Source organism: Hydra vulgaris, chromosome 01 (assembly GCF_038396675.1).
Source record: "Hydra vulgaris chromosome 01, alternate assembly HydraT2T_AEP".
NCBI lineage: Eukaryota > Metazoa > Cnidaria > Hydrozoa > Anthoathecata > Hydridae > Hydra > Hydra vulgaris.
In genome coordinates this window covers 70,382,228-70,393,816 of record NC_088920.1, presented here as the reverse complement: position 1 = coordinate 70,393,816, position 11,589 = coordinate 70,382,228, and the positions used below count along the sequence as shown (strand labels likewise).

At 27.9% G+C, this 11,589-nt stretch overlaps 1 protein-coding gene across 2 annotated transcripts in view; it reads left to right on the top strand.

Annotated features, from left to right (window-relative positions):
* The first annotated feature begins 4,556 nt into the window (after positions 1-4,556).
* The window catches only part of LOC100207504 (ribonuclease H2 subunit B), a 52,362-nt gene continuing 45,329 nt past the window's right edge, over positions 4,557-11,589 (top strand). The window contains exons 1-4 of one of the 2 annotated variants that reach the window (XM_065789063.1): positions 4,557-4,677; positions 4,754-4,819; positions 5,054-5,155; positions 11,065-11,141. In XM_065789063.1, coding sequence (XP_065645135.1) covers positions 4,632-4,677; positions 4,754-4,819; positions 5,054-5,155; positions 11,065-11,141 — 291 coding nt within the window. In that variant the 5' untranslated portion in view covers positions 4,557-4,631. The remainder of the gene's footprint in view (positions 4,678-4,753; positions 4,820-5,053; positions 5,156-11,064; positions 11,142-11,589) is intronic. The other variant, XM_065789064.1, reaches the window with a different exon arrangement.

Here is an 11,589-nt window from a genome sequence, read left to right as displayed (position 1 = left end):
CATTCACAATAAAGTTGAACAGGTTTATTACTTCTAAATGATAAACTTTTATAGCTAAAATGAAGTCTCTCAAAATCTTTAGGAAAAAAGTTGTCATTATTATGTAAAAACAATTATGAAGAGTTGAAAAGTAAAAACTTAAATTAAGTTTAATACATCTCTAAACACTTTTTAAGTAGTTAATTAGTTTTAAGTATAAACGGATTTAGTTTTGGGTGTTAAAGTTATGTTATGGAGTAACTACACAGAATTCATCATCAATTATATTAAGTTTTTAGTTATTATCACTAACATTGCAACAGCTTCACCATCACATTAGTGACTAATTATGAGTGGTAAAAATACCCATTCTGCATTTAAATCAAAATAAATGCTCATTCAAAAAAAAAACAAAAAACTTTCTTGTCTAATTTTTGATATTGGTTAGAAAAAGTGCAAACTAGGATTGTATAAAAAAAAGTTTGAGTTTTTAAGCATTTTGAAAGTAAAAAAAGTCAGATTGATTTTTTTTTACTTTCAAAATGCTTGCAAATATAATTTCAAATACTCTTTTAAAACGAATATAATCTCAAGCACTCCAAAAAAAATCACTGATTTTTTTTGGAGTGCTTGAGATTATATTCGCTTTAAAAGAGTACTGAGAAAAGTAAATTACAATAGAGATAAATCAAAGGATATATATGCTTGTAAGGAGTATAAAATTAAAGGATATATATGCTTTTAACGAGTATAAAATCATATTTTTTATCTAATAAGCAAATTTTTAATGAATAAACAGTTAGTTAGAATAGTTCACGCAAAAACCAAAAGCTACAAAGATGTGGGTGCGTGCGTGTGTGTGTATGTGTGTGTGTGTGTGTGTGTGTGTGTGTGTGTGTGTGTGTGTGTGTGTGTGTGTGTGTGTGTGTGTGTGTGTGTGTGTGTGTGTGTGTGTGTGTGTGTGTGTAGGACCGTGTGTCTGTGTGTGTGATATAATTTTTTTTTTCCTTTTAATTTACCTCCCCAAGGCTGAGAAAGCCACTACAGACGAGGCTACTTAATTGTGGTTATAACCCTCTCTTAACACTATAACTCTGAAACACGAACCTTGACAAACAAGGCCAATGCACAGAAAAACAAGTTGACTTATTATATAAAAATATACTTAAGATATATTCTGCAAAAATATTTTTTCTTTAACCTAAAGAGCCATTCATAAAGTACGTACGCAGGTTTGGGGAGGGGGGATTTCTCAAAAGCATACAAGGGGGCACAAGGGGTAGGGGTTGTTAAAGACAGTGAGAACATATGCAGTTTGACTATCACTCCTAAACTTTATTTAATTTTTTTAATTTTTATTAAACATTGAATTTCACATGTGTAACAAATTGGTATTGTGTTTTTTCTCTGACTTCAGAGTATGCGGAGGGAGGGGGGTCTTCGAAAGTGTACAGGTTCGTACAAGGGGTGAAGGGGTTTCCTAAATTAGTGGTTTTACTGTGTATGTACTTTATGGATGCTCCCAAATGATATTTACTTTTTTATTAAACATTTAAACATTTTTCTAACTTTTTTTTTTTTAACTTTTAAAAAATAGCTTACACTATAGCTGAGGTACACCACAGGTGGTGTATTTTGGACTCAGCATGATAGAAATTAGATATATAGCTTACAGGGTAGTTCAAATTTTAATATATTGAATATAAAATATAAATTAGAGTTGTCCCGGATAACATTTTTTTATTATTCGACCGGATATCAAATACCCCTATATTTGTAATTCAAATCATAAGTAATATATTTTATTTTGACAAAATATTACCGTGATAAACCTTCAAAATAGCGAGTTTTCCATGTTGAGGTAAAAGAAATATAAATAAGTGATAAACTGATATATTTGTTTTGTATATATAATTTTAGTAGTATTTTGATAATAATAATCACAATATTGATTAGAAACCATTAATATTAGATTATTTTAAAATATAACATTTCTAGATTTCTTTCAATTTTCAAATTACATTAACATGAAATATCCGATATATAAAAAACCAGATAAAGTTATTATCCGGCCAGATATCAAATATCGAATAATACTCCTATCCGGCCAGATAGCTTATCTGGGACACCCCTAATATAAATATAACTATTCTAAATTTTAAATTATTAAAAGTATTAAATTTAAAAGTATTAAAATTATAAACATATGTAAGAAATGGTTAAGTTCATTAAGTAAATAGTAATACTAAATTATCAATTAAAGAAAAAACATGTTTCAGACTTATAAAGGTAGAGTAATTCAAATACTTTGACTTTTTGCAATATTTCCAAAGAAATTGGATGTGGTAAATGACATATTTTGAGGTAAGGAAATATGTACACTTACATATTTTGAGGTAAGGAATCCAATAAAACAATTTAAAACAATTTGAACCTTTATCACAGTTTTACTGGGTGAGTTTTACGGGGTGAGTTAATTTAAAAAAAAAATTTTTTTTTTTTAGAAGTTGTTATGAACAGTTTAGAGTTGTCACAAAGAATTGGAGAATGCTCAAACAAAAAAAGCATGTCAAATTTGCTTTAATTTATTACTTATAAAACAGAAATTATAAAAAATCAAAGGAAAAAAAAAGGTGATATTCTTAAGTGCTTAATACATGAAAGTGGGCATTTAATAGTTTTTGAAAAACTTTCCCTCCCATCCTCAGCTTATTAAGACCCTGTTTGAGAGAAGGAAACTCTGCTTTTTCTGGTCAACAGACTTTAATTTTAAACAGGGAGACCTCTCCTCCTCCCCTTATTTAATAAATTTTACTTGTTATGAACAAAAAATCTGAATTGAAGTGAATGATTTCATAACAACAAATTTCATAACAACTTAATTTGTTTAAATATTTTTTTATTTTTATTTTTTTTGTTTCTAAAGTTTTTAATATGTTTTTTTACAAGGGCTTTTTTTATTTTCTAGTTTATTTTTCACTGTTTGACAAATATGAAAATGTTTTTTAAGTAATAAATTTATTTACATTCGACAATATTTTGTATTTTTGTTTTAGGAAAGACCACTATCTGGTTCTTTGTGTCTACCAATGTATTGCATTGTTTAAATCAGCTTGCAGTTCTTAACTGCGGCTTGTATCGTTAAAGTTGATATAATTTTTCTGTCATTAGTAAATAATTCAGTATTGTTAGATAAACAGCGACCGGAGTTGATATTCGGCTGGGGCCGGGTTTGTGACCAGAATAAAAATATTTTAGGATGTATAAATATTTATACATCCTAAAATATTTTTTTAATTCTAAATTCATGTTATATTTTGTATATATATATACGTACTTATAAGCATTATCATGATCAGCATGATCATCATTACCATCATAATCATTATCATCATCATCACGATTATCATCATTATCGTAATCAGGCTTTAGCTCTTTTATGCTGTTTCTCTAATCATGGTCAATGCTCAAACAAGCTATCATCTCAATTACAATAAGCCACAACTCATTCTTGCTTGGCTTCCTATTCAACAAGTTGCAGCCTTTTACTGTATCTGTCCCTTTGTTATAAAATTTTTTATTAATCCAGTTTTTTTCCTTGCACATCAAAAAAACCTTATAACTCTTACCCATGTATATAGGTAATATATCTTCATGTTTTCCTTTTTAATACAACCTACCACTTTTTAAGTCTTCAGTTAACTGTTTCCTAGCTTTTTAACCTATCCTCTATTTTAAAGTAATTCATAACTTAATATTGGTTGCTTGCGACCTTGTTGGAAGTAAATTAGAGTTTAAAAGTATATAAATATATGCCCGTATTTAACAAATAGTAAATGTAAGTATAAAATTAAGTGTTATAAATTTTTTTCTAACTTTAGTTAACAACCCCTGCTATATCTTATAGTTTTACCAGGGCCAGGGCTGGGTTTGCAAAAAGTCGTATTTTTAGCTGTGGCCGGTACTCGGTCATTTCCTATTGTTAGACAAGAGATTAGGTAAATCGTTGAAATAAACAGCAAAAGATACCAAAATTTGAAGGATCTTGCTGACAATCTCTCGATTTTATCTTTTTGCTCTTCAGTTATTTTTTTACTGTTTCCAACTTGGTGGTTTCCATGGTAAAAGATTCCACACATTGAAATTAATTAGATCAAGGATTATTAGTTAAAGGTTGAAACATGTTGATCAAGATTGTTTTTTTTAAATTTGTAGGTACTGTATTTATGTGATTCATATTTATACACATACACACGCACAGACCCACACACATACACACACATACACTCACTTGCATACACACACACACGCACACGCACATACACACACGCACACACATTTACACACACACACATGCGCATACATACACAAATGTATTTAAGTACTTACGAAATTTTAATAATTCTAATAAAGATACTTTATAATGAATTGTACAGTGTGTCTTTATGTGGCCTTTTAAAAAATGAAAGTGCACAGAATATATTAGTACCAACTATAAACAAATGACTTTAATATGACATTAATGTGACATTTTTTTCCTCTTTTTGCAGCATTTCGTTGTTTTCACTCAATAAATAAGTGTATTGTACAGTTTCTTAATTTCTGATTTTTAATTGAAGGAAAATTAAAAAAAAAACTAAAAGATAAAACAAATGGTGGAAAAAGAAAATGAGAAACGATGGGTTGTTCTTGCCCCAGGTGAGTGATGACACAACGTGATTGAATTTGTTTAATTTTAATTCCAACTTTTGTATATAATTGCTAATTGTTTTAGAAAGAATCCTTGATCATAAAGACAACCAGTTAATTGATTTTTTTACAATTCCTCATCCTCAGAATGGTTTGCTTTATAAATTGTCACTAAATATAATTTTTTTAGTAATAACATTTTTTTTTTCAATTATAAGTTTTTAAGTAGTTTCAAGTAAACGATTTCAATTTAGAAGTTTTGAAATTGAATGGGTTTTTTTATGCAATAATTAAAAAAAAAAATTTGATTTCAAAAATATTTATTTTAAACTGCTTTTGTTTTTGCTAAATCTAATCACTTAATTTTTGTTTCAAATTTTTTTAGGTGCTCCTTGCTTGTACATGTTTAAACAAAACCAATGTTTTGAAGTGATAAAGTTTCATGAAAAGTTTCGTTCATGGTTTATTGGAAACTCAGTTTTAAAAGGTTTAGCATACAAGAGTTGTATTTTTAATTAAAATAAATTTTACAGCTTTAATTTCTGAAAGAGTAAACTTTACATGGAATAAAGTCCCAAAGATTTTATAACTTTTAAAAAATCCTTATTTGTCTTATAATTCATTTATAATTCAACACCAAGCTTTTTTTACTATTTCAGTTTATGAGCATAGGGTCAAAATTAAAATCAAGTGTACATTTTTTTGAGAATCTTACATTTGTATCACCAAGATCTGTTAACCATTTTGATTTAATTACATAAAATTTTAATATACAATTTTTAAACAGCTATTTCAATATTTTTTTAATGTATTTTTCTATAGAAACCAGCTTTTATCTTTTTGAAAATAATTTTTAGGTTAAAAAATTGTTCACTAAATACCAAGTACTAACTACAAAATAGGGTGAAAAAAAGAAGACATTACTAAAAAAAAAGCTGTTATTCAATATCTTTTGATCATTAAGTATTACACAATATGTAAAATTTCAAGAAAATGTGATATATCAAAACTTAGGGCAAATCCAATACAAATTAAAAAATGGCATCCCTAATTTTTTGTTGGGGAAAAAGCAAATACAATTAAAAAAAGAAAATAACATCCAATAATGTCAAAACTGAGGATAGATATTTGATGAGAATTGTATATTGCAAGATGATGGGAATTGTATATTGATGATGAGAGAAAGATAATAAAAATAGTAAAAGAATAAAGATTGCTGTTTTGCAGTTACCTGAAAATTAAATGAGGTTGGACTAAATGTAGCAACAATCGCTGTTTGACCAGGTTTGCATGAGTTAAGCATTAGAAATAGAAGACCACCAAAAAAACCAAAATTAAACAATGCCCAGAGCCTAAATTGGGCAAACAGTTATTATAGTTTCACTGTTGATGACTCGAAATAAGTAATTTGTTATGATACAATAATGAGAACCTTTTTCTTAATTACAAGGTGTCCCAAAATAAGCGAAACCCAAAAAATTTCCAATAAATATGCTAATTTTAACCCTGTTCTTTTTATTTTTCAGATTTGAAATCAGTAATGAATATTGTTATTCATCACTAATGATTGTTGTTATAGCAATCACTAGTTTGAAACCCTATGAAAAAGTACTAAATCAATGATTCCCTGATTGTTTGATTAGCAGGCGGTGTGATTTAGAATGTTCACTACATTTGCCTAACTTAAATCTCTTAGGCTTCTACCTGTGGGGTATGTTGAAGGACAAAGTTTATGAGAATAATTCTCAGACTGTTGCTGAATTGAAATTGACTATTACGCAGTTACACACAACATTTGTGCAATAAAAAGAAAAGAATTTCACAAAGTGATTAATAACTTTGCTCGCCGACTTCAAGAATGTCTGAGACTTTGGTGAGGAATGGTTATTTGGAGTTATGTGTTTAAATAAACTTATAAATAAAGTATGCTAAAGGTCCAAAAAGTTTCAGTATTCATTATTTATGAAAATGTTAAAATTCTCTCTCAGAAAATATTAAAATTTCTATCAACGCTATTAAAACTAATTTATTAAGTCAATGTATTTAGTTTTAATAATAATAAATCAAATTAATGTTGATTTTGGGATTTCCATCTTTATATTGTAATTATTTTTTGTTTTGTCTTCTCTCAAAGCTTTAGTGATAAGTAACGGGTGATTACTAAAAATCTGGACAAAACTAAAAATTAAATAACTTTTAATCTAGAAGACCTATTTTATTGTTTTAAAAAGAATAAAATAGCAAATTTATTCTAATTTTAATAAAAACGTTTATCTTAATTCAACAAGACCTTGTCTTATTGTGTCGAGTCTTCTGCTAGTAGACTCTGCCAAGCGTTGTACCAGCTCTTTGTCGAATTTCTTAAAACAGTAAATTATTCTAGAGTGTAATTGATCCAAATTCTCTGCCTGCCAACCATTTTTGTAAACATCTCCTTTGATACAAGACCAAAAATCCTCAATACAACAACATTCGGGCATATTCAATTTTTACTTTTTGTTACAAACTTTATACTATTTTCATTCAAAAACTTAACAGCTTTGTTTGAGTAATGGGCACTTGCTAGATCAGGCCAGAATATGTATTTGGTATTTTTTGGAAGCTGTTTGATGTGTGGTAATAGTTTTTTAGTCAAACATTCATCAACATAAATATGCTGGTTAATAGCTGTTCCAGACTGTACAATGTATGGAGTTGATAGGCCAAAAGGCGAAATGACCACGTAAACCAATAATTTTTCTTCAATATTCTTTTTTTCTTTGAATTTAACATTGTTTGGTGTTAATTCGATGTTACTTGAATAGAAATTATCATTACCATTAATTTGGCTGTTCAAGAGAGTAAAATAAAACTCGTCATCAAGAACCCAAATAAAATCTTTATAATTTTTATAAAGTTGACCACACAAATGTCGGTTTTTTCCTCTCTGGTTCTCAGTTTGACTTGGAATCTTCATTTGTTTTCTTTTTTTTATTGATGTTTTGGTTTTCAATGTCTTAGAAATAAGTGACTGAGAACATTTAAACTTTTTTGAAGCAATACGCTGAGAAATGTCACATTTATGGTCAAAAAGCTTGGTAAGTTGACCGATGGTGCGCTTAGTCATTATTTTCGGCTTTCTACCACTACCAGTTTGCCTTTCAAATGGTTTATCTTCTTCTACACATTTAATAATTCCATATATAGTCAATCTTGATAAGTTTTCTGCTTCAAAATGAGAAACAGTGAATGATTTAGGTTTATCTGAATTTTCTTTATAAAACTGGTACACACGTTTTCTCTGGAGCTCTTCGTTTGACGTCATTTTTAATACTAAATTTAAAATACTTGTATAAAAGTTAATATATATTTCAAAAGAAGAATAAATTTGCAACATTTTAAAAATTGTTTGAAAAAATAAGTATTAGTTGCATATAGAAATATGATGTAAGCAATTTTGCCCAGATTTTTAGTAATCACCTGTTATACCATATAAATTATGACTTGATAGGCTCAATTTGTCAAAAGGGCTGAAAAAATTCTATAAAGATTTTATATTCCAAACAATTAAACATCCTCCTAAAGTCATGTTTTGGTTATCAATTGGAAAAGCCTTGATCAACAGTACATTGTGGATTGAATATTGAATCAGGACCAATACACAAAAAGTTATTGAAACTTTTCTTTTACCTCAATTAAAAAAATGATCTCTAAATAAGCATAAAAGTATTTATGCAAGGTAGAGCCCCAGTGTGGCCACACTGCCACACTGTAAAATCTACAAAAAAATTATTAGCTTTTCATAAAAATGAATTGGTCATGGTAGTTATTAAAGAGAAAAAGTATCCATTAAAATTGATTAAAAAAGTTGGCATTTGAGCTATAATGAACATTTAAAAGAATTTTTTAAAATTATTAATTAATTATTAGGCGAATAATTATTAATTAAAGCTTTAAATTGTCTTTATAATATCGACTTATTGGCCAAATCGACTTAGCACCGTGATAAAAAATAATGGGGGAGCTGCAAAATATTGAGGGTTTCTGTAAATAAAAATTTTAATTTTTTATTTTTTTGTGTTTTATTTTAGAAAGAGTTATATTTTATATAAATAAAAACTTCTTTCTGCATTTTTTAAAAAATAAACAAGTTTACTTTCCAAAGACAAAAAAATATGAACGCTGGCTAATAATTTGGTCAGGGACTGTACTTTCCTTTGATGTGTTTGGTGAGTCCCTTTTTTGTATCTCTATTTGAGGTATAATAAAGAATTCAGAATAGGAAAAAGACTTTCTTTGTCCATTAGATTTTATTCTTATTAAATAAAAATGTTATATTATGAGCAGCATCTAGAATACTTTACAAAATAGAATACTTTACCTTGGTTCTATAAAAGTATGCTTAACCTACAAATAGCAAAAAGTTTTAATTTTTTAAAAACCTTTGAGGAACGCTGATCTAAAGCCAAATAGTTGCCACCATTTTTAAATAACAAGCAAAGGATTATGGGCTACCTAATTGAAAATACTTGTAGTGTAGGGTCAGTTGACAGTTTAACTGGCCCTTTTTTTTTAATTGTCATATTTGGTTTACTTTTGACAAGAATTTGCCCATAGACCTGTAAATTCTTTCTAAGAGTTTGTATGTGATTATAATCTTTGATGGTCCTGCAACGAGTGTAGTCACTTAAAAGAGTGGAGTATTTTTTTTCCATCTACTAAAAAAATCTTTTTTTCTTACAGCACTGTATTTTTATTCATAAACTCTTGTCTGGTTCACTAAATTTTTTTAGGATCACATAGTAAATTTTATTGCCATCGCTGATATTTTTAATATCAGTTGGTTAGGTTTTAATATCAGTTGGTTAGGTTTTAATATCAGTTGGTTAAGTTTTAATATCAGTTGGATAGGTTATAATATCAGTTGGTTAGGTTTTATCAAGTCTAGTAGGATTATGGATACGGTTGCAGATGTAACTGTTTGAGATACATCAAATTGAATGAATGTGTTTGGAAAGATGCTAGGCAAAATAAATCTGATAAAATTTATTTAGATATCTCAGGAGGAGAGGAAAAAAATGATGGTCAAACCATGAACAGCCTTTATAAAATAAAATCTCCCAAATTCTACTACTCTCTCGAAATATTGGGATATTAAGTAAAATGCAAATATAGCGCCAACCTGTTCAATAATTAAAAAAGTCCAAACTTACAACAATTTATCAGGTGTTTACTTTGTTTGCACAAGAAACTCAAAATTATTTCATTCAATAACCCAGAATTACTTGCACAAGAAACTCAAAATTATTTCATTTAATAACGCAGAATTGCTTGCACAAGAAACTCAAAATTATTTCATTCAATAACCCAGAATTAACACAATTACTTAGCTAACAAATTTATATACATATATCAGGGATTATCTTTTTCCGGATATTTCCGGAATTCCAGATATTTTTCTAAATATATATGTATGTATAATAAAACCATATATAAATATGTATGTATAATAAAACCTAAGATTCCAATCTGTATAGTTTAATAAATGTGTAATGTGAATGCTGCGCAAAATGCACATAAATATAAACTGACTATTTAACACAGTTTGTAAAGTTTCATGTTTCAGAGTTATAGAATTAAGTTAATTTTGTAACCACAATAAAATTTTATTTAATTCAGTTGATTGTTTATTTATTTGCTAAAAAGATCTGATCTGTTAAAGTTTGGACAGATGCTTCCAGGGAAGTATAAGTTTATTAGAGTGGTGTAGGCAGACAAGTCTGTTCTAAATGTTCTATTTAGATATGATTATCCGAGAGCAATTTGTTTAAATTGTATGAGCAGGGAGGACCCCAAGAGTCAAAACTAAGGTGGATTTAAGAACATAATACTTATAGATTAATAAATCAAAAGAGTAAAAAATAGTTGGAAAGATTTAGTAACTTCAAGATTGGTGTCAGAAAAAGTAAATGCTTTATGTTCTTTGCCTCAGTTTGCTAAATTTTTTTTGTCTATCCAAATTTATTTGAAATTTTTTTTGTCTTTTTTAGTCTATCCAAATTTATTTTGTCTTTTTGCTGGATGTTTTTTTTTATATAAAAAAATTATAGTTATTGTTATTTATATGCATATATACATACAAACTTAAATTAACACACACACACACACACACACACACACACACACACACACACACACACACACACACACACACACACACACACACACACACACACACACACACAGGCTTGTATATCTTAAAGGATTTGTGAGTAAACCTGTGGTATTGTGAATAAAAAACAAGGTTGGATTTTGCATTTAGAAGTTTTACACTAGATAATTAAAATCAATCCTTTGTTTTTGCATTTTCATTGAAGTCTACATATGAAAATACATATCCCTTTACTTTATGTTTAGACGGAAGTTTACACATGATAACTCAAGTTGATCCATTGTTTTTGGCACTACCCTACTTGGAAAAAACAGCAAAATTGGTTTTCATATTTTTACATTCTTTTTATTTTATATGCATGCATGCGTATATTTATATATATATATATATATATATATATATATATATATATATATATATATATATATATATATATATATATATATATATATATATATATATACTTTAATTTAATAATATATTAACAATATTTCAAGATAAAATGCAAATATTTCAGTTTGGCAAAGGTGGCATTTTTTAGAAATGTTTGATTAAATGGGTACAGATTTTAGAATAAACAAATCTGAGGTGTGAAGTCTCAAACATTGGACTAACAAAAGTTAAGTAGAAAACAAGGTACAACAACCACTAATCTTCCTTCAAAAACAAAGTATACCAAAAAGCAACTGCCCTATCCAGCTATGCTATAAGTACATTAATAATTACACTTTTTAAAAGATATGTAAATTTCTATGGCAAAAATAATTCAT